Genomic DNA, 23760 nt, shown 5'->3' on the forward strand with positions numbered 1-23760 from the left:
ATATTCTATAGGTACAGATGTTAGCTCAGGGACAATCTTTCTCAAGCAAAAAGTGGAAGATTGGCAACAGGTGTTGGCTCAGGGCCAATCTTCCTCACCAAGAAAAAACACACACACACACACACTCTTTGAGAACAAAATTCTTATGGTACCTAACAAATAAACAGAGCTGGCTAACATGGAGGGTGCTGTCTCCAAACAAAGGAAGGCGGGAAGATTCCAGGTCAGCCACCTTCATGAAAGTGCCCCACACTCACCTGTGCTCTCCCTCCCCACCTTCATTTCTCTCTCTTTCTGCCCTTCTTCTAATTTTCTTTGAAGTGTCTTCCTCTTTTTCACAAACATTTCACTCTACATGCTGCTCATCTTGGGTGTGCATATGCATGGTGATGTCCACGGGGCTAGGACATAAAAAGCAAGGGCAAAGGCTGGTGCCCAGAGACTGATCACAGCACCAGACTACGGTTTAATTTTTTTTCTTTTTTACTAAAGGTTTGCCCTGAGCTAGTAGCTGTTGCCAATCTTCCTCTATTTTGTATGTGAGCTGCTGCCACAGTATAGCCACAGATAAGCAGTGTAGGTCCTCTCCTGGGAACTGAACCTGGGCCACCAAAGCAGACAGCACTGAACTTAACTGCTAGGACATGGAGGATGGCCCACAGTTTGATATTTTCCACTTGACTCAGGAGCTTTTCCTACAGTGGAGAAAACGTTAGTGTGGTGGGACTGGCCGGGTGGTTCCCACCAGTGAAGCAGGGGGCCTGTGATCTGTTTAAGTTTGCAGGGGCCAGAGAGTACCCCACGGCCCACAGTGGTATCAGACCTGGCCCAAATAGGAAGCAGCCTTTGTGATCACAGGTTCTTAGGCTATTTGGTAAGTTGACAGCCAGCAGAGGAAGCTGACCCATTGTTCAAGCCGACAAAGCTACCAGGTTACTTAAACTCATTCATTCTCCCCCCTAGCATTTCCCAAAACTTTCCCACCTGTTGTCTTCTTGCAGCTACATAATTAAGTTTCACCATTTCTTTCCCAAATTCTTTAAAGCGATTTGCAAGGTCTTGTTCATTTGTAGCATTTTTGACAGCTTCCAGGGCCTCCTCCACCTGAAATGATTTAAAAAAGAGTACATTTATAAGTGGATAGTTTTTAAATATTATTAACCATGTTAGAAATGGTAGTTTGTAAAATGAAATCAACACTAACATGTATTAACATGTAAATAAAATAGTAGGAAAAAAGTACCCCAAGAAACATTTATAATCAGAATAAATATTTGTTTAAGATTTACAGAATATTTTGCATATAAAAGATAATAATTGCTGAACACTTGTAGAAGATAATACCATATTGATTGTATTTTATTGATAGTTATGATTTTGACAAGGAATACAGACTTCTAATTTCAAGTAGAAATGTAAAGGAAAATATATTTAAGAAGAAAATATAGAATTTAAAAGCAAATTCTGGAAATCTCCAGAGGGGGAAGTAGTTCACAAAGAAATACTGGAGGAACTCCTTGGTTGCTGCAAGTTTGATACAGCCTGAACCTGCAACCAATCTTCATGGCAACATCTCTAAATCTGGGACTAAAGGGACTGTAAATTTAGACTGACTTTACACCTTGGCATCCAATAGAAAGAAGAGATATTGAGCCTTGAGAAGCAAGTGAATTCGAAGTTGTACTGCCCCATCACTGGGGTGGAGTCAGGGTGGACAAGATAACAGCAAGCAAGCCACCCTAAGGAAGCACAGTGCTTCCAAATTCCTGCAAACTGTCTCAATGAATGTCTCCAGAGTGGCCTTGGACTTGAGTTATGAATTTCACTAAGAATTCCTTCATAAACAATTTCAGGATTTGAGAGGTACTCCAGTCTCCTCCCCTCCAGAATGATTTTAACTCTAATATGGTATGAGATTTCCACAAGTGGTAACACTTTTAAGGTTATAACACCTGTGGACTCAATTAAAATTAAGATATTATGGTGAAGTAGTCCACTAAGTGACCGAGTCAGGTAGCATTTTTGTAGAAATAATTTTATCAGCAGACATAACCAAGAACACAGTCTTGAGTGAATACGGCACAAGACAGATGTGTGCTTGCAAAATCAAAGGCTCCTTAATATAAAGGGAGCCTCATAAAGAGGTCTCAACTAACACAGGCTTCTGAGAGAGGCAATAGAAAAAGAGAGAAAAGAACAAAGAATTAGGAAAGAGTAATGAGAAATGCAGAGAACTCATGGGCCTACTGCAGAATTCTCATCGGCTCTTGCAGTTTGGAGCAAATCAAAGGGCAATGTATAGACAGTTCACGGTGACAATATGGAAGAACAAATGACCACTGAGAAAAGCCACTGACTAACATAGCTCTGAGTTACAGAGAAACACCTTTGTTTAAGCTTGACACAATCACGAAGGTGGCTAATTCAACTTCCTTATCAAGTTTCACTGAGCAGAGGAAGACAATCATGTATATAAAACAGTGATAATGGATATCATAAACCTTTTACTCCATAGAAATGATAATATCATTCAATTTACTAAATAGCTAACTCATTTTTATTAAGGAAAAAGCTGTAACAAGCAAGGGAACTTATTTAGAATGGTGGTAATCTAGACTCCAAATAAAATTAAGTTTCCAGGGGCCAGCCCTGTGGCTTAGTGGCTAAGTTCATGCACTCCACTTTGGCAGCCTAGGTTCACAGGTTCAGATCCTGGGTGCGATCCTACGCAATTCATCAGCCATACTGAGAGGCAACCCACATATAAAATAGAGGAAGACTGGCACAGATGTTAGCTCAGGGTTAATCTTCCTGAAGGGACAAATGGGGAGTATTGACAACAGATGTTAGCTCAGGGCTAAACTTCCTCAGCAAAAAAAAAAAAAAAAAAAAAATTATTTCCCTGCTCATCTACTACGGAAATTCTGCATCTTTTTTTCTTCCTAATTGTAAAAATATAAAATGATGATTCAGCTTCTCAATGTTAATCTTTTCCAGTTCCTATCCAGGCTCTGATAATACACGAGGAAAAGAAAGAATTATAGTTGAAAAAGGGACTGTTGTGCATTAGGATACTTTTTAGGGCTTCAAATCAAATTACATTTTATGGTGGAATGGCCCATTTAAAGCATTTTCTTAGTTTAATGAGAATCTCATACCTCAAATCTTTAAAACAACAAATCAGTGATGTCTCACTTCTAATAGATTTATAATCATCTTACCATGGCTATCAACAGCATCACTGAGAAGACAGCTCTTGGCAGTTAATTTGCTCCTGCTATTTATTTGAGTTATAACTCTTTTCTCAGGATATAAAAACTGGTTCCAGGGAAGAGCAAAACAATTATCTCAGAGGGAGCTAAATGTTGGATTTGTTTTCTAATATATATATATATAAGACAGACCTCTTCCTGGTTGTTAATCAGACCAATTTGGAGTATTTATTTTGTTGTGTGATAGATAACTTATTTTTGCATTGGTTTTCTCTGAAAAATCTAGATGCCAGTTTGAATTTATGTTTCTATTTCAATGAAGTTCTTTTGAAAAGAAACACCAATGATGGGGTCTGTTTGTGTAAAGGTAGACTTAGTCATACTCAGAGTTTAATCTAGAAGGATCTGAGAGGTCACCTAGAGAAAAGTTCTCATACAGAAACATGGGTCAGAATTTGTCCAAGGCCCTGCAGAAATGGAGGAAAAGGGACCAAAGTCTGGATTATGGGTACTATACTGTTATTAGATAGACAGATGATGCAAGGGAGAGAGAGGGAGAGAGGAAGACAGAGAGACAATAGAATGTTGAAAGGACATGGAGAGGGAAGGGAAAAAAAGGAGAAGGGCAGTGACCAGGCACTTTTAAGAAGTCAAACCTAACATAGAAATTAAGTTTTTATTTTTGAACAGAGCCAATTATCTTTCATTCTTTCTGGGTGTCTGAGAAAAGGAAATTGACTCCTAAAGCCAAACAAATGCCTTAAAAGGCAGTTCTTATGCAGAAGAAGAGCCTGGGACACTTTTTACCCTACCCAGGCCCCACAGTGATGGATATAAGTCAGAAAGTGTGAGAAGGGCTATGGGGTCTAATTGGTCTGTGTTTCAACCCCAGCTCCGTCATTTGTTAACTCTGTGACCCAAGGCAAGACACTTAACCTTTCTGATCCTCACTGTCTTCACTGATAAAATAAAGGTGATGGCGTTTACCACTACACAAGGTTTTTGTAAAAATTAAAGGCAATAAGAAATGTAAAATATTAAAGACTTAGCATAGGGCCTGGCAAGAATTAGCAACTCCTTAAACAGACATACTGACCTGCTGCTTAATATCTTCTGAAGGGGAAGAATTTTTCCTAAATAATTTTGAAGAGGAAAGGCTTCATCTTAAATCTTGGAATGTCTGCAGATGACACGGGATCTGGGAGGGCTAAAGGAATGCTGCGGAGAGGACACAGGCAGCAGACTGCTGGCAATGGCTCTGAGAAGGAGAGCAGTAGGGCCCTCCAATAAGGGGGTGGTTTGGGAGACTGTAGGCCCTGCACTGGGGAATTGCTTCCAATAAGCTGAGGAAGGGAGCCCTTAGAGGCAGCTGTCCTCGCCTTCCCATTATCAATATCCGCAGGATCTCAGGCACTGTAGGCACCTGTTCTTCTCCCACAGCCAGGCTGGGCTCACGAACTGCATAGCAAGAGCTCTGTTCAGCCAGGTATTCCTGTCTTGAATATTGGTAGCCTGTGCAAAGGTACAGCTGAAAAAACTGAAAGTTCCAGAAAAGATATTAAAATTTCTTCCCTTATTGGTAGATTTAGATATTATTTTCAGAGCTTGTCACTTAAAACTCTTAACATCTTGGTCTTCTCATAGAGTTTGTTCAAAATCGCCCCTCCTCGACTCCTAAAGCAAGCCTGCCTGCAACTATGGGTCTACAGACGTGGCCAATTGTCCCAGACAGGGTCTTTAAATCAGTTTCTAATTGTCCTAGTTGAAAATGCACTTTTTTACTTCCATATAAAAACTATAGTCTGAGAATTCATTTTCTTCATTAAATTTTTATTAAGAACCTACTAGGAGCTGGACAGGTGTCTGGCGATAGGGATAGTGCTGAACTGAGGAGTCTGATCCCTCCCCTCTTGCACTGTGTAAGTGGCCTGGTTCCCCCAACAACATTTACTGCCCAAACAAGCACTATAAATCCTTGTTATTATAATCATTATTGCCATTTGGACAGTCTGACCTCATTCTAGGTCCCACTATTGGATACCCCATTGACTGGATGTTAAGTGACATTGATGAAACTATTTAACAAGTCATACATAACTCTCTGTAGGATCTGGTTTTACAGCTAAATTAAAAATATTATCTTGGAAATAGGAGGTGGCCAAGTGAATGAATGAATGAATATAAGATTCTACATCTAACTACTTTTGTTTAGTCATATACCCTGGTTGACCATTGGTATCTCAGCATTGTCATGCTGTATCTTTCTGCCTCTTAAAGATAAGCAGGACTTCTTCATTAAATGTTATGTTCCCTTGTTAACAAGTGAAGAAAATGATTTCATTGGAAAGCAAGAGAGATTAAACGCTACTGTCATTTATTCTTAAAGTGGCATGTTTTATAAGGCACAAATAATATAGCTCACAACATATTTCCAAAGTTATTTTCAGTTTATTCATTTATTCTTGAAGTTCTTTGCTTTACAAGGCACAAATAACTTGTGATTTATTTCCAAAGTTTTTTTTCTGTTTGTGCAAGAAAAATGACACTAGCCAGTGTCACTGAGTACTTATGATGTACCAGACATTGTTTTCAATGGTTTCTATATATCTAATTTAGTCCCCCAAATAGCTCTGTGAAGTCGATGGTTTTCTTATTTCTACTTTAACACAGGGAGAGACCGAGGTCAGAGGAGTTACCCAACATCGCTGGGAGGTCTCACAGCAAGTGAGTGCAGGAGCCTGGGTTTGAACCTGGTAGTTTACTCCGAAGCTCATACATTTAACTCCTGGGCTCTGCTGCCTTACTCTCCCAGAAAGGATGGGTTTACAAAGCTGATGGACTTTGGGTTGAAATTGTCTAGGATGATATTTTTGTCTGTTCCATGACTGCGCTAAGTGAGGCCAAAGGTGTTTAAGTATCAGTGGCACACAGGAAATATGATCAATGAAGGCCTCATAAACTCTAGTCCATATTCTCTTGGACTTATTAAATCAATCCTTTGTCATCTTGGGGGGCCACAGACAACAGTGGCAAGCATGAAATACAGGTGGGTAGACATTCATGTTGGGAGACACAATGTGTTAAAAAACCCCAGTAGCAACAACCACTGTTGGCCTACTTTGGTAGAGATAGCCAAAACCAAGATAGTAAGTTTGAGAACATCAGTATAGGGATGTATAACCAAGGTGATCATGTGAGCCAGGGATAAGAGACAGGTTGCATGGAACAAGTGGGATTCAAACAACACAGAAGACACTCTTTGATAATGCTTCATATTGATCTCAGACCAGCACGTAAGGAGACAAGAATATCTTCTCTGTTTTCCAATGGGGATGAATGTCAAGCAGAGTCTCAGCAGTTAGGATGATTTTGAATATTCTACACGTATGTAAATACAGTCATCTTTAGTTGGGCTGAGGCATGAACTTGATCACACAAGGTGAGTCGAGACAGTCCTTTCCCCTGAGTGATTCCAGGTCAACACCTCGCACTCCCAACTCTACCTTTTCTCTTTCTTTCTTATTTTCTGCTTGTGGGAACTTTCAAGGAGGGCCGAATATTGTTGATGTGTTGAAATACGGTCCTCAAGGGAGAGTTAAAACTTAAATACAAAGTGCATATTGTAATAAAGAGAAATGCCGCGATTCTTGAAGAAAATGAGATTTCTGAGAAAGCTAACAGACTGTGTAAATATGTATGTATCTGTGTTTGGGAGATTTTCTGTCTGAAGTGCTGGTATGTAGCCCTTATTAAAGTCAAGTTCACTGCTTTTCCGTCTAGAATACACACCAGCCTTCTTTGAATCTGGTTTATTTATATAAAGCTCTCTCTCTCATACAAAGCAGAAAGGCTCCAGGACCTCTCAGCAGCAAAAGAGAGAAATGCGCTTCAAGACCCTAAGACGAAGTCAAACACATACTGATTTAATGATAATCACCCTGCAGCGTCTGCAATAAGCATTACACGGTCACGAAAGGGCAATTTCTATCCAAAATGGCCCCTGTAGATGATCTATTGTACGTTAATGTGAAAATGACTTCCTACGTTGATTCAGAAGATGATTGATTTCTACTCTGAGTGCCAAGACAGGCCTGATGGATGATAGACAACCTCCTAGTCCATTTCTCCTGGACAGATGGTGGGCTGTGGCCTGACTTTGGATGGTCGTACAGGTGCTTCTTCACACCAACCCTGACGGGGTCAATTGAAGGCTTAGAGGTTCAGAAGAACAGCATGCTAAAAGTTTATTCATAATTTTTATTTGATAAATCTCTATTAAAATGGAGAAAATTGAGGTATAAAGGGAGAGGGGGAAAATACCTCTGTTTTCCTAAAGGCACTGTGATGTGAAAACAATTTTCTGACATCCTTTAACTCAGGAAACTCCTGTTGGTCTAGCGCTTCCTTAAAAGATGATCAGGAAGATAGGTCCCAGTAATGTTTATATGAGTCAATTGTCAGACAAGACAATTATCTTAATTCTGAGTTTCAGGCTTTCTTCACGATTGAATTGGTTGATTATAAAACATCTGTATTTGAGTCAAGTGTCAGGCAAGCAGCCTCTGACTCTGGCCATTTTCTCGGCTGTATTTTTTCATCGTTGTATAGCATATTTTCTGAAGAACTCACTTAATAATGTTTTCTTTAGAGTATTCATTAAGTATTCAAATGCCTTATCTGCCCATTTCCTTAAAATGGATTCCTGGCATTTCTAAAATTAAATACTGCCAGGGGCAAAAAGAACTTTGCATTTACCATGAAGCAAATTATGTGCTTTGACCACCTAACAGATGATGTATTAGCAACCACTGAAGGTTCACATTTGTGGTCTCAGTTTGGAACTGGGATTCAAGAAGACTTCAGGGTATACTGGTCTGCCTCCACATGTCTTCCCCAACCCTGCTTTTTAGAATCAATATAAAACCCCAACTGTACTCATTGTTGCATTTACCATACTCATTCTTCTAATTGTTCTCATTTTCACATAAGAAATATAGTTCTCCAGAGGAGCTGTGTCATCTTTGCATTTCCTCACTGGCCGTTTGATCAAATAGATGCTCAATAGTGCTCTGTACAGGTGGTCCTAAGGTAGGTGTGAGCGAGCCAAGCTTTTCACATCAGTTTATTCCTTCCTTGGTAGGGGTTACTCACATGCTCTGAAGTCAACCAGCAAATGGTTCCAGAATATAGGAATTGCCTAGTTTATTCAGCAAACTGAGAGCTGTGGTGTAAAATGGTTAATATGAGTGTTGGGAATCACGTTGTGAAAACAAACTCTTTTTCTTCTTTTTGATTTTGGACATGTGTCCTCTCTGGAAAGTTTTCCTTTGTCAGTTGCGTGCACTGTAGTTCACTTTTTTGAACTCTTGGACTCGAATTAACGCGGTCAATGATTAGAGCAAAACTACTGTTAAATTGGAGGTTAATGCCTCTCCCCATCTTTTCTTCTAGTGACTTTTATGTTACTTGATGGTGAGCATGGGTTAAATGGAATCTTAACAGAATTCCTTTAAGTGCTATATTTCCTGAGATTCCAATAGCTAAAAGAACACATTTCCTGTACTGCTAATGATGTTGAAGGTGTTCAGAACATGTTACCCCAAAGTAAGCCCCTTAGCATGTTGATTATTTTAAGCTGAAGTCACTTGAGAAACAGTAGATGCAGAAAGGGCTCTCTGACCTCCCCCTTTCTACCTAAAAGCAGGTCATAATAGTTCCCATGAAAAAGACGCTGTCCCTGCACCAGGAAGAGAACATTCTTATCACTGAAGACTGGGAGTCAATGCCACAATGGATCTGTAAAAACAAATCTACTAAAATAACCCTAATCGCCCATTAGTTTACCCCTATATTTCCTAGTCACTTTCCCTAAATTTGTCTCTCCTAAAAGCTTAAGCCAGTTTCCTTTGTCTTGCCATTTCTCCAGAAATTTAACATTCTTGGTTCAAAAAAGTATATATGCTCTCAGTCTTAATTCTCTTGTAAGTCTTCATTTTTCCTATGAAGGCTCCTATATGCACACAAAAATATTAAATAAAATTTGTATGCTTCTTTTCTGTTAATCTGTCTAATGTCCACTTAATTTTCAGGCTCAGCCACAGAACCTAAGAGGACAGAGGAAGATTCTTTTTCTTTCCCTTTTCTGGCCGTGGTTCAAGTCCCTTATCATGTCCATTTGAATTAGAGATAGGAAAGATATGTTTAAGGAGATAAACAACTTGAATGTGATATTTCGCTTACTATCTATCTCTAATTAATGAAATACATGGAATGAGCTCTCTTGACTTCTCAAAAAGGAATCCCAACAGACCAGAAAGACATCTATGAGCCAAGCTAAGTTTTGAAAGTATGCGTTCTTTGCACTGCTATGCTTCCATATCCGAAGCATCCCTTCCTTCATAGATTGCAGGTAAAATGCCTCACTCTTACGCCTGGGAGTCAAATAATTTCTTAAATTATTTTCCCTGGTTAGTGTGAAGTTAACAGACAATAAATCATTATTATTAACAGCAAAATAAGATAAACTTTCTTAGAAATCGGTGGTAGGTATTGCTCTGAAGTTACTTTGAAGGCTATTTTGTAAGTTCAAGAAAGGATGGCAGCTCTGTGTCATAAACGGTTAGTTTGTAATCACCATCTAGCTGAATCTGGACACTATTTTCCTTAATGATGGGTGTGGATGAGAATGTAGCCAATCTCTTGTAATGACCTCAAACATTCCAGGAATGCAGCACAACTCTTCCCAAAGATGGGATAGTCAGCAGGGAGCATTAATGTGGGATGAAGATTCATCATTTACTTCCCTAGAGAATATGAAATGAAAGGTTCATGTGATTCTATTTTCAAGAGTTCTGTTTTGGCTCAGTTCTGGGAACTCCCTTGTATATAATGATGATGGCTTCTTTCCAAAATGTGTTGATGTTAAGATAAATTTACTGTATCTTAGAACAAGGACCTATTTACATTTCCCATATTGTAAAAACTGCCTGTTTAACTTAACTGCTCTTATGTTTTCTATATTTGGGAAAAATTTTGAAACACTAGGTAAAAATTAGAAATGACACAACTTTTGGAATAAAACAGGATGTTAAAAAATCCACAAAAAATCTGGGCTTGAGTTCTGTCTCCACCACTAAGTAGTTACTTGATCTTCAATAAATCATAATCTCTCTACTTTTCAGTTTCTAAACTTGAAATGAGAATAATAAAACATGCTTAGTGGTCGCTGTAAAGATTCAATAATGAAAGTATGCAAAAGGAGCTGACCGTCCTTGGTGTCAAAGAAAAAAACAAAGCTGAATAGTAGTTAAAATATAGTTAAGATAGTAGTTAAGATTTTGGTAATGGTAAAAACAGAACTATTGCAATAGGGGAAAAGAGACCCCACTATAGAACTGGGATCAATTCAGAATACTGCATGGGCAAGTGAGAATTCATAGCCAAGGAGCAGGGTAGGGGTAAGTGGGTGGAAAATTACTAAAAAGAAATGTCAGGGGTAAGGGAGATGGAAGCTAACTTGAGCTGACAGCGTCTTTGCTGAAGACAGGCCAGGGTGATCAAGACATCGCCTGGGGATGGTGAAGGATGAGAAATCCGATGAGATATAGATGGGGAACAGATATGGAGGATGGAGGTCTTTTGCTAAACTGATCTAGCAGGGTTCTTGCTAAAATAAGATTTTACAAGGAAGTGCACCGAGGCACCTAGGAGAAGGTTCGAGAGCCTGACTAAAGTTTGGTTAAGTGAAGAATCTTTGTCATTGGTCACAATATTCTCAGTAAGTCTTGGTTCCTATTCTTCCTATTATCTTAATATTTGGAAACTCGCATTTTATTCATCTGTAGTATAAATATTTCTTATTTCCTTGACGTATTGAGTTATTTTAGATTTCCAAAAAAATAATAAGGTAAAAAGGCATTGAAAATAATTTTAATATTTCTTTTAAAAATTATTAGCTTTTATTTTTAGGGTTAATGCTACAAGCTTATATTGGACATCTACTAATAAATGCTACAATTATTAAGAAATATTAGTAAAATCTTTGAAATTTGGATTCTTTTTGTCTCAAAGAGGATGAGAGCTCAAAATGTGATGTTACTTCTGTGCATTAATCCCTTCCATACTCCCACAGAAACTCCCTATTATGCCTTGACAACAGCTTGTCAGCCATTTGGCAGAAATTTTACCCTTTGAGAACAACCAAACTCAAAATTGTGGAGGCATTTTTTTAAAATGGGAGCTTTGGTTTTATTCTTTTTTTTTTTTTTTTCCTGTATGCATAGAATAAAAGGAAATTCAAATCCTTAAAGGTAAAGAATTAAATGAGGGTAAATTTTGAAAACTTAACGCTCAAAGTGCATTGATTTGCAATTACTTTATAACAAAGAGATACCACATACTGAATTCAAGCTGATGTATCCTTTTTCATGGGCCTGGCAACACATTTCCTCTTTGAGAATGGCTTTGGAGTTCCGTGGATTTTCATGCAATTCTTGGCTTGAAATCTTTGATCACAATAGCTCACTCATTCTAGTTTCCTTGCAATTAGTCTCACTTCCACACTTAGAATCAAAACAGCGAACATGAATATACCAGCATGGCTTGGAATAAATAAGAAATCCTGGGAACTAAACAAACTTTATCCATTTTTCCATCTAGACCAGGCCCAAGGTTGGTTCACATATAACATCCGCAGTTTGAACTTCTGAACTGTGTGGGGACCTGGAATTGGCCACCCCAAGATATGTCTCTTTGGTATCAGGATTATTTGAGGTTGATTGCTTTTGATAAACTGGGACAGGGAAGGACGAATGGAACTTGCCCTTTGTTAGGACACGTTTACATTTGTAAGGTAAATCTCTATCTGTAAAAGGTGCCTCCCTCTCTGTACCAGGAATAAGAAAGGCGATGACCTACTCTCTAAAAACTCTTAATCAATACCAAAGGCAAAGACTTAAAATCTGCATTTTATTGTGCTAGTCTGGTAACCTCCTGTAACTGACTTGCCTCCCCCTCCCAACGTTGGCATCTCCTTAAAGATTAAGCATCTTTCTTTAGGCTGGGAACCGATTGCGGCGCTCATCTCTGACCCCCCCCCCCCCAGCCCGAGGCAACACACCTGCCACCCCAAGGCGTTCATTCACTGAGACAGCAGACCTATCTGCCATTTCCATCAAGTGCTGTGCTGACAGAGCAGCCTCGGGACTATTGTAAAAGGGACTTTTCAATCACATGTGAAACACCCTGTTTGGGGGCTATATAACCACTCTGTGCACCCCACTTCTTCGGTGCCCTTTCTTCCTTCGGGAAGAAAGGCCCCGGGCCATGGTTCCTCATAAAGCTTTAATTTTCTCTTGCTATTCTGTCTCATGTGAATTTAATTCGTTCTCCAGCCAGACGAACCCCCATTTGGGGAGAGGACATGTCCCCCTCCCCTACAACTGAATGTACTTCCATATTTTGACTTCGATTGGTTAATTCACACCTATGTTACTATCTCAGTGTGTTCACTTATTTTGATGTTATAATGTGCTATTGGGTTCTCTGAATAAGAACTCCTGATTCTAAAATTCAAGTTAAGAACCTGGTAAGTCAAACGATAGAAGGAAAACATTTCAGAAATGCTATTTTGAAGGAATAAAAGCATATTTCATGAGCCTCAGTTTTTCATTTTCACAAAGAATTTCAGGTACTTCAAATATCTATAATTTCAATAGATTTTGTCAATGCAGTATTTGTTCCAAGTTTTGAGTGGGACTAAGAGACTTGACAATAAAATCTAAAAATCATTACATACTAAAATAATCCTTTGGAAATCTGACACACACACAGAAGACACACACACACACACTGCTTCTCTCTCACATTTTATTCAGAAACAGAAATTTTATCTGCCAGGAGCTGACCCAACCAAGTTAGCTCTCTTTTGTATTTGTAAAGAAGAAAACTGAACTTCTGAGAAATTATTTAATTTTACTGAGGTCACACAACTAGACAGGGGAAGCCAGAAGTCTAATCTAGGTTTGCCTAATATCACTTTTATTTGTTGCACTATGTTCCATGCCTTGACGTAGACAATTAAGCTGAGATTTTTGCCCTAAAAAGATGCTATCTAAAGGGAAAGACTAATATGTAAACAGCCATTTATAACACTCTTTAAAAGCAGGGTTTTACTAGTTTCAAAGAAACTTTTAAAAATTTTGTTTTATTATTTTTTATTGAAATATAATTGACATATAACACTGTAAAGTTTAAAGTGTACAATGTGTTAAGTTGACACGTTTATATATTGCAATATGATTAGCACTGTAGCATTAGGTAACACTTCTATCACACCACATACTTATCATTTCTTTTTTGCTGTGAGAACATCTAAGATCTAGTCTCTTAGCAACTTTGAAGTACATAATACGGTATCGTTGACTATAATCACTATGTTGTGACAGATCTCCAGGACCTACTCATCTTCTAACTGCAAGTTTGTGTCATGGAACTTTTTAATAGGACCAACTTACTTTGTCTTGAGGACCCAGGGAAGATTTCATTGAACAGGCCTGAGGAGGAATAGAAACATTCAAGACAGAATAGGAAAGAGGGCAGGAGAGCAAGAGGAAATAGCACATGTAAATCATTTGAAACAGATGAGAACATCTCAAAGTCAGGAAATCATGAAGAGGTACATGTGATAAGAACCGAGAAAGGAAGAGGATGCATATCTTAAAGTCTTAGACATCATGTTAAGGAATTTGGACTCATTATAGGCGATTGCAAGCCATGGGAGAATTTTAATCATGAGAGGAAACTATTTATTCAACAAATATTTCAGTGTTTATTATTACCAGACACTACTCCTATTTATAAATTAGAATAATTTCAGACAACAAAATAGAAGATAAACCAGAAATGGAAAAGACTAGGGGCTACTTCAAAACCTTTAGGCAAAAATGATGAGACATGAGGTAGAGATTGTCTATTTCATCTTTGGGTTAACTCTTGTCAGAGGGTAAAATAAGAGAAAATATGACTTTAGTAGCTTCTCTTCTCATCTTTATTTTCCCTACCTGCCAACCCTCTTAACACTTTCAGCACCCTAGCACACATCTAAGGGGCCCAGAAGTTTCTTGTGAATTCAATTACAGTCACGTGCCACATAATGACGTTTCAGTCAACAATGAATTGCATGTAAGAAGGTGGTCCTCATGTCTGACTAGGCAAGGGAAACAACGGAAAAAATAAACAACTGGGACTACATCAAACTAAAGAGGTTCTACACAGCAAAGGAAACCATCAACAAAATGAAAAGACAACCTAACAATTGGGAGAAGATGTTTGCAAATCATATATCTGATAAGGGGTTAATATCTAAAATATACAAAGAACTCACACATTTCAAGAACAAAAAAACCTACCAACCCAATTAAAAAATGAGCAAAAGATCTCAACAGACATTTCTCCAAAGAAGATATATAGATGGCCAACAGGCATATGAAAAGATGTTACACATAATTAACTACCAGAGAAATGCAAATCAAAACTACAATGTCAGGACGTCTATAATTAACAGGACAGGAAACAAGTGTTGGAGATGATGTGGAGAAGGGAATTCTCATACACTGCTGGTGGGAGTGCAAATCGGTGCAGCCACTATGGAAAACAGTATGGAGACTCCTCAAAAAATTAAGAATAGAAATACCTAAGATCCAGCTAGTCCACTGCTGGGTATTTATCCAAAGAAGATGAAAACATGAATTTATAAAGATGCGTGCACCCCTATGTTCATTACAGCATTATTTACAATAGCCAAGACTTGGAAGCAACCTAGGTGCCCATCAAGGGACGAATGGATAAAGAAGATGTGGTATATATACACAATGGAATATTACTCAGCCATAAGAAATGAGGGAATCCAGCCATTTGTGACAGCATGGATGGACCTTGAGGGTATTATGCTAAGTGAAATAAGTCAGAGGGAGAAGGTCAAATACCGTATGATCTCATTCATAAGTAGAGGATAAAAACAACGACAAACAAAAGCACAGAAACAGATTGGATTGGTGGTTACTAGAGGGAATGGGAGGAGGCAGGAGGGCAAAAGGGGTGACTAGGCACATGTGTGTGGTGATGGATTGTAATCGATCTTTGGGTGGTGAACATGATGTAAACTACAGAAAAATCGAAATATAATGATATACCCCTGAAATTTATATAATGTTATTAACCAATGTTACTGCAATAAAAAAAAGTAAATAAAGAAGGTGGTCCCATAAGATGATAATGGAGTTCAAAAACTCCTATCACTTAGTGATGTTGCAGCCATTGTGACATCATTGTGACATCATTGTGTATTGCATTACTCACAGGTTTGTTGTGATGCTGCTGTAACCAAACCTACTGCACTGCCAATCGTCTAAGAGTATAGCACAAAGAGTTATGTACAATACACAATATTTCATAATGATAATAAATGACTATGTTACTGGTTTACATATTTACTATACTATACTTTAATCTAGTGTTGTTTTGTTCATCATGGCCCCTAAGCATACAAAATCCACTGCTAATGTTGCGAGTAAGAAGCCACATTGAGTGACTAGCCTGGAAACAAAATTCAGTGACTAAGTACTGCAAAGACTGAAAATCAGTCAAGGTTGCTGCTCACCAGTCAGGCATGTCCCTTTCCTCCATAGCTATGTGAAAAACAAGAACAAAGTGAGAGAAGCTGTTAAAGTGTCTGCATTATGAAGGCAAAGAGACTAAAACAACTTTGAGAAGGGCCCACATCAGACACGGAGAAACTTCTGATGCCCTGGATTAAAGACCAGACAGAGAAGCAAGTCTCTGTCAGCACCATGACCATCATAGCCAAAGCAAAAAGTTTGTTTTTGATGTAGAAAGAAAAGACTGGACCTGACTACAATGTTGAATTTACTGCCAGCTCTGAGCGGCTTAAACAATTCAAGAATCCTTATTCATCACATAATGTGAAAGTGAGCGGTGAGTCTGTGAGCGCTGATGTGAAGGCAGCTGAGGAATTTTTGGAAACTCTAGATGAGCTGATTGAGGAGGAAAATTACTTGTCAGAGCAGATATTCAATATGGATGAAAACGCCCTATCCTGGAAACAAATACCTGAAAGGACTTTCATCCATAAGGAGGCCAAGTTTGCCAGGTTTCAAAGCTTTTAAGGACAGGATAACAGTCTTGCTTTTTGCAGGCTACAAATTGAAACCCTTTGTGATCTGGCACAGTGAGAACCCCAGGGCCTTCTAGCATATCAATAAGGACACATTGCCAGTGTACTACAGGAGCAATGAGAAGTCATGGATGACCCAGCTGCTCTTCTAAGAGGCCCTCTTCAATTACTATGAGAGTAAAATGGAGAAGTACCATTTGGAGAATAACATCCCTTTCAAGATTTTGCTTATTGCTGATAATGTTCCTGGACATCCTCCTTTTCTTGGTGATCTTTATCCTGATATTAAAGCAGTGTTTCTCCCTCCAAACACCACCTCTTTGACTCAAACAATGGATCGGGGAGTTATAAGGCCTACAATCTGACAAAGACCTTTGCCCAGGCTATTACTGCAACTAAGGAAGATGCTGTGAAGACACTGATGCAATTCTGGGAGAATTACCACTATGCAATTCTATGGCTGCATCAGGAACCTTGTTTGGGCTTGGAGTAATGTCACCAAGGAGTGTATGATTGGCATCTGAAAGAAGATGCTGAAGACATTCAGTCGTAATTTCAAGGGATTGCCAAGTATTAGGAGGTTGCAAAAATCAATGAGGCTGAGGAGGAGATGGCAAACAACTTTAACCTGGGTGTGGATGAGGATGACATTGAGGAGCTCCTAGAGGTGGTTCCTGAGGGATTGATGAATGAGGAGTTATTGGACCTGAAACAGGAATGCATGGCTGAAGAAGAAGCAAGAGAACCTTTTCTCTACACTACCAGAGAAGAAAAAGAAGAACCTCCAAGAAAATTTGCAGGGTAGGGTTTCGCAGACACTTTTGCAGACCTCAATAGGCTCCTTAAAAATTTGATAACATGGGCCCCAACACTGAAAGGTTTTTATTAAGAGAGAGGAATGTTTATGGTGGAGTATCTGCTTACACGCAATTCTACGATGTGAAAAAAAAAACCAAATCAAGCAAAGCATCATGGACATATTTCCGAAAAGGGTGACACCTTCTCAAGAGCCTCAGACAGATCATTCAGGAGGTGTTCCAGAAGGCGGCCTTATTATCACAGGAGATGACAGCTCCATGCGTGTTATTGCCCCTGAAGACCTTCCAGTGGGACAAGATGTGGAGATGGACGACAGTGATATTGATGCTCCTGACCCTGTGTGGGCCTAGGCTAATGAGTGTGTTTGTGTCTTAATTTTTGTTTTTTTGAGGAAGATTAGCCCTGAGCTAACATCTTTGTACGTCTTCCTTTACTGTATTTGTGGGACACCTGCCACAGCACAGCCTGACAAGCAGTGTGTATGTCTGCACCCGGGATCCGAACTGGGGAACCCCAGGCCCCTGAAGTGGAATGTGAGAACTTAACTGCTGCGTCACCAGCCCCGGCCCCTTTTTCTTAAGTTTTAATAAAAAAGTTTTTTAAACCTTGTAATAAATTTTTTTTTAAGTAAAAGAAACCTTATAAAATAAGGATCTAAAGGGGCTGGCCCCGTGACCGAGTGGTTAAGTTTGCGCGCTCCGCTGCAGGTGGCCCAGTGTTTCGTTGGTTCGAATCCATGGCACTGCTCATCAAACCATGCTGAGGCAGCGTCCCACATGCCACAACTAGGTGGACCCACAACGAAGAATACACAACTATGTAATGGGGGGCTTTGGGGAGAAAAAGGAAAAAAATAAAATCTTTAAAAATAAGGATCTAAAGAAAGAAAATATTTTTTACACCCCTCCAATGTATTTGTGTTTTAAGGGTTATTACAAAAGAGGCAAAAAGTTAAAGAAATTTAAGTTTATAAAGTAAAAAAGTTATGGTACGCTAAGGTTAATTTATTATTGAAGAAAGAAAAATTTTTTATAAATTTAGTGTAGCCTAAGTGTACAGAGTTCATAAGGTCTACAGTGGTGTCCAGTAATGTCCTAGCCTTCACAGCCACTAGCCACTCACTCACTGACTCACCCAGAGCAACTTCCGGTCCTGTGAGCTCCATCCATGGTCAGTGCCCTACACAGGTGCACCATTTTTTATCTTTTATATGTTTAGATGTGCAAATACTTAATGATTATGTTACGATTCCTTCCAGTATTCAGTCCAGTAATGTGCTGTGCAAGTTTGAGCCCAGGAGCGATAGGCTGTACCATAGAGCTTAGGTGTAGTGGGCGATACCATCCAGGTTTGTGTAAGTGCACTCTGTGATTTTTGCACAAAAATGAAATCCCCTAATGATGTACGTACCCCTGCCATTAAGCTATGCGTGAGTGTAATTTGCTACAGCAGGGATAGGAAAAGAATGCAGCTTTCTGATATTCCTCCAAAGTGCCACCTTGTCACCCCCTAGAAACATAAACATCCCTTTTTCCATGTTCCCAGTTAGGGGATTGTGGATGGGCTATGCCTCCAGAATTTTTTCTGCAATCCTATGTCTACATGTTATTTTGCATCTTCCTGTTTGACGTCATAACATATCCTGGACCTCTTTATAAGAATTGTTTTAAGTTCATTTCACTCTCTTTGGGACTGGCACAGCCTTTGGGAGAATATTATCATTTCTTTGACCCATTTTTGATCCTTTATAAAGACCAACCACTTGCAGTAGCAGAGTTGGCTCCTGTTGCCCTGAAAGGAGTCTGACATCCCCTGGGAAGGGCCACTGTCCCCAAGCCCACTCTGTGTCCCATGGAGCTCTTGAGCCCTGATACCCTCAACACCTTTAAATAGGACTCAGATGACAATTCTCTCACTTCCCTTTGACTAATGAGAGTACGGACCAGCCCCTCACGGCAGAATCCCAGGGATGGACTAGAGGGTCTGAGCCCGGCCCGGTGAGGCGGTGTGATGAAATAAGATGGCAAGAGAGCCAGAAGAGGACCCGGGCCCTCCCCAGAGGCCCACTTCTGAAGACCATGTGGCAGACGGGACCCTCCTCAGGGCCACCTTGGGAGGCTTGTGGTGAAAATGGCAAGGTCACATGAGAAAAGGAGCCCTAATCACTGTGTCACCCCAAGAGAGTCACTCATACCCAGGAACACTTGGACTGAACCAAAATCCATAAAATGTTAAGACTGCCACTTCCCATTAATGACTCTTGAGTTGTTTGGAGTGGAATCCTAGTCTCTTAGTTCATACCCTTGGGGACACCCTTCAGTCGTGGGCCCCAGTGACCAAGCACGAGTAGAAAGGGAGCCTGAGACTAGGAAGATCCTGGGAGGTTTGCGGGCAGTTCCAGGTGTGCCTGTGCAGAAAGGAGCTTTAACACAGGAGACCGGTTCTAGCTCAGGGACGGCCCCCACCACTCTGCCCGGACTTGCTCTTGTGCAAGAAAGGGACATGGCCTGGCCCTGCTTTGCCCCCTGAGGGGTGTGGTAGGGCCAGGTGGGCCTCGACTGGCAGAGCCAGGCTGCCATCAGCCCTGTCCACCTCCCCCAGTGCCTGGAGAAGTGAGACCCCTTCTACTTTCAGAGCTCACTCAGTAGTCTGTTTCCTAGAGCCTGGCTGGCCTCCCCTCCCCCAACCAACTGACACACCCTGCTTCCATCCACCTGTTTACTTTGGAGATGGAACACTCCTCAGGGTTCCGAGCGGTCAGTTGTGGCCCACAGGACACTGGAACTCAGAGGCACAGCTGTGGAGCTCTCCCCAGCCATGGAGGGCCTGCTGCCTGCCATCGCGTCTGCTTTCCAGCTGATCCTGGGGCACCTGTGGGGTGCTCTGCTGGTGATTTCGGAAAGCTTGAGCCAGGGGCCAGGTCTCCCTGCGTTCCCCTGGGAGGTCCTGGTATGTACTGTGGTGGTGGCTTTGATAGTCAAGACAGGACACACTTTCACGAGAGGGAAGTCTCCAGGCAAAAGGTGTTCTGCCCGTGCTGAAGTCAGTGGAGAATGTGGGGAGAATACCGGACCTGAGAACCGAGCCGAGGAAGCCCTTCAGTGCCCTCGGGTGGAGGCCAGTCCTCTCCCGTTACGAACCTTGTGCTTGGCAGCGATGAATACAATCCTGAGCACATCAGCACTTCAGGACACTGTCGACCTTCTGGAAAAGGCTTTGAAGAGCCTGCCTGTTAAAGTCTCCAAAGCAACTGATGAAGAGGAACATCAGGAAAGAGCCAGATGGTTGCAGCCACAAAAGCAAATTGAGGAAGAGCTTCCAGGAGAAATCCTCTCCCTCCAAACCGAGGAAGCAACTTTGCAGCATGAAAACACCAAGCTTGAAGGTGAGATTCAGCAGCTGAAGCTCAAACTTCAAATTCTGCATGAGCTACATGATGAAGAAGTTGGGCCACTTTACAGAAAATTCTTTGAGGAGGAAAGGGTCTGCTCTGAGTTGAACAAGAAGCTCCTCAACGTGTGCTGGGAGATGAACTCCACGTACCAGCTTCGCAACCTCTACAAGAAGATGGCTGAAGACCTGGCCCAAGAAGTGAAGACGTGCACTTCCTACTATCACAAGGAGAACCTCTTCCAGATGCAAAGAGCCGAAGAAAGCAAGAGGGCAGCCGTGTTGGCAGAGAGAAAGCTCGAGGAGCTAAGAAGAGAAAATGAGCACAACAAGCAAAGGCTGGCCATGTTGGAGGCCTCGTTCCAGCCTTTGCCAAGAGGCAATTTTCCTCCAGCTGCTCCTCCCACGGGACCCAGAGGCCCAGAAGTGTGGGGGATCCCCTGGGCCGGTAGGACCCCCCCAGGAAGGAGGATGGCCCTGCCATGAGGCCTCAGGGGCCTGGGGTCACCTGCAGATTTGACTCAGCATCCACAGCAGCTGGGCCTTCAGCACCCCAGCCACAGCAGGACATCTGCACGGGTGTTCTCTTTTCAAAGGAATTTTGATTTTTTCTGTTTTTAGTTTAGCTCCTATTACTTACTTAATTATTCTTATTCAAGTAGATAAAGCATTCTAATATGTAAGATATTTTTTCAAATAAAGTTTCATTTAATACATTGCTTATCAATTGCATTCTCTGTCCTTGGACCCTCTAGAATAAGACAGTATAAGGATTGAGTTTAGATTTAAATGAAAGGTCACTATTCATTAAGCCATCATTAGAGTAGGACATAGAGATGTAGAAAACAATAAAGACAGTTTCTGTGTGCTCTGAGCCCTTATTAGGAATCTGCGAAGTGACAATATTTGCCTGAATGAATTAGATTGTTAGTAAAAACCAATGGAAAAGCAGGAAAAAAAAAAAGACTTCAACATACTCCCGTTCACATTTCATAATGTTTTGATTTATTCCTAAATTTATAGATTAATTTAGAGGGTAATTTTAGATAATTTGCACTCTGTTTTTTGTTCTGTAATTTTTTAAATCTTTGTTGTATTGTTTAAGATAGTGTTTCTTGCCAAAACATTTCTCAATGTTTTGCAGTCCATTTTATGCAGTTTTCCCTTGGTGGCAATCACATATGCACCCCCCCCACACACAGAGAGACATGCACAAACTACAGTACAGATGTAGAATACTTTGTTATTTCAGTACCTAAGGAAAATGTAAAATTAAGAGATTCAATTTTGAAAAATTATTTAAAATAAATAAAAGAAAAAGATCATGCAATCCACCGCGATGTACACAAAAGAATCCTAAGTCCTGTACACAGAAAAGGAGAGGTGCCTGATGTACCCGACAAAATTCCCACTACAAACACTTCACCCCAATGGTGCAGATGAAGAGACTGAGATGCAGCCGTTTCCGGAGCTGAGACAGGGAGGAGGGAAGGGCCAGGGATGCGGGGCTCCCAGGGGCCAGCGAGAGGGAAGCTGTTCCCAGCCCTGGGCTGGAGGGAGGAGGGGAAATGGTGTCCTCTGGGCCCATGAGGGGTTGTCAGGGGAACAGGGAAGACTGCCCCCACCCTCTGCCCTCCTGTCCTCCCACCTCCTGCTGGAGCCTGGGAGCCCCCCAGAGGCCCGGGCAGCGCAGGCAGAGGAGTCAGCCTGGGCACAGAGCCGGCCAGAGAGGGGCCCCGAAGGAATCTGGAGAGGGACCAGCACACTTGACTCTGCTGAATCTGAAGTGCGAGGGTTTCATTGCCTTCCTTCCCATACATTCTTTTGTTACATGTGGAGCTTCTGTGATGTCTTCTGCGCTGTTCCAGGTGTTTAAGATGCAGTGATGGACAAAACGGTCTAATGAGGCCTGGGGACCCGCAGCTTACATTCTAGCAAGGGACAAGGTCACATAATAAAGAAAAAGAGATGAAGGAGGGAAATACGTGCTCTACAGACGATTCCTATAGGGGGATGGTAAGGGCAGTGACAGGCTAACACTCAGTGGGTGACATTTATGCTGAGATGAAAGGTAAGAGGAGTTAGTCTGGGAGATCATGGGCAGAATGTTCCAGGCAGACAGAACAGGAAGTACAGAGGCCTGAGAGGTGGCTTCTGGGGCAGTGGAAATGGGACTAAGATGAGGGGGAGGGGAGGTGGGCAGGGAGCAGGGCCCACAGCAGAGATGTCTCTCTAGTGCAGGGGAGTGACACCAGGGAAGGGTGTAGACCTGGAGGGGAGACAGGGTGGCTGGGGACATAGTGTGATGTGCTTTCTACACAGATGTCTGTGGCTGTGGAGACTGTGGAATGTGGGTCGGGGGAGAGGCGCAGCGTTTTGGTGAGGGGTCTCACAGCAGTCTGCAGGGAGCCCTGGGGATGGCACTGGGGTGTTTGTCATTCAGAAGAGGAGTGTGTGTGACTGTTGTGGGGTCTGAGAAGAGGAACGAAGGAAGACTGAGAACGCTTCTGATAACCTGTGTATTGCCTGCGCTACTTTAAGGACACCTTTGTACAATCTCTGCAGGGGAATCCGAAAAGAAGGCAGCTGGGCACAGATGAAGTACACCCAGTGAGAAGCCTATTTTTCGAAGGAATAGAGTAGGTAGTAGTCATGCCCATTTGGACATCCATGAGGTTTCGACCATCCCTGAAGGCCCTGGGGATCAGAGGGTCTCACCCCTCAGGCGCTCCCACAACAGGGGCTCCAAGGGCAGCTCCGGAAGGGGCTCGAGGGCATGGTGAGGATTCCCAAGGGTGATGCATCCGCTCCCTGAGTGGAGCCGATACGATGCTGCTCGTGGAGATGCCAAGATGAACACTCAGTGGACCCCAGCAGAGCGCAGAGCCAGTGGAAGAGGAAGACTCACTGACTAGAAGTGCTCGTGGAGGTGGCCTGTGCACCCACTGCAGGCGCTGTGCCCGGCTCTCTAACTGTCCCTGCAGCAGGCTGGGCGGTGGGTGGGAGGTCAGGGAGGGGTCTCTGGAGGAGGTGGCCCTGAGCTGAATGCTGAGGGAAAAGGAGTTATCCACAGTGCTTTACACACTTTCCGGGGCACAGGAATCACTTGGAGATCTGGTTACAGGGCAGATCCCAGTTCATCAGGTC

At 41.6% G+C, this 23760-nt stretch overlaps 1 protein-coding gene across 9 annotated transcripts in view; it reads right to left on the reverse strand.

The window, feature by feature from the left end:
* Positions 1-23760, reverse strand: part of CTNNA2 (catenin alpha 2) — a 1085794-nt gene that overhangs the window by 710453 nt on the left and 351581 nt on the right. For all 9 annotated transcript variants that reach the window (XM_001499457.6, XM_070236225.1, XM_005599873.4 and 6 more), the window contains exon 5: positions 985-1104. In XM_001499457.6, the coding sequence (XP_001499507.1) occupies positions 985-1104 (120 nt within the window). The remainder of the gene's footprint in view (positions 1-984; positions 1105-23760) is intronic.

This window comes from Equus caballus, chromosome 15, assembly GCF_041296265.1.
Source record: "Equus caballus isolate H_3958 breed thoroughbred chromosome 15, TB-T2T, whole genome shotgun sequence".
NCBI classification, from domain to species: Eukaryota; Metazoa; Chordata; class Mammalia; order Perissodactyla; family Equidae; genus Equus; species Equus caballus.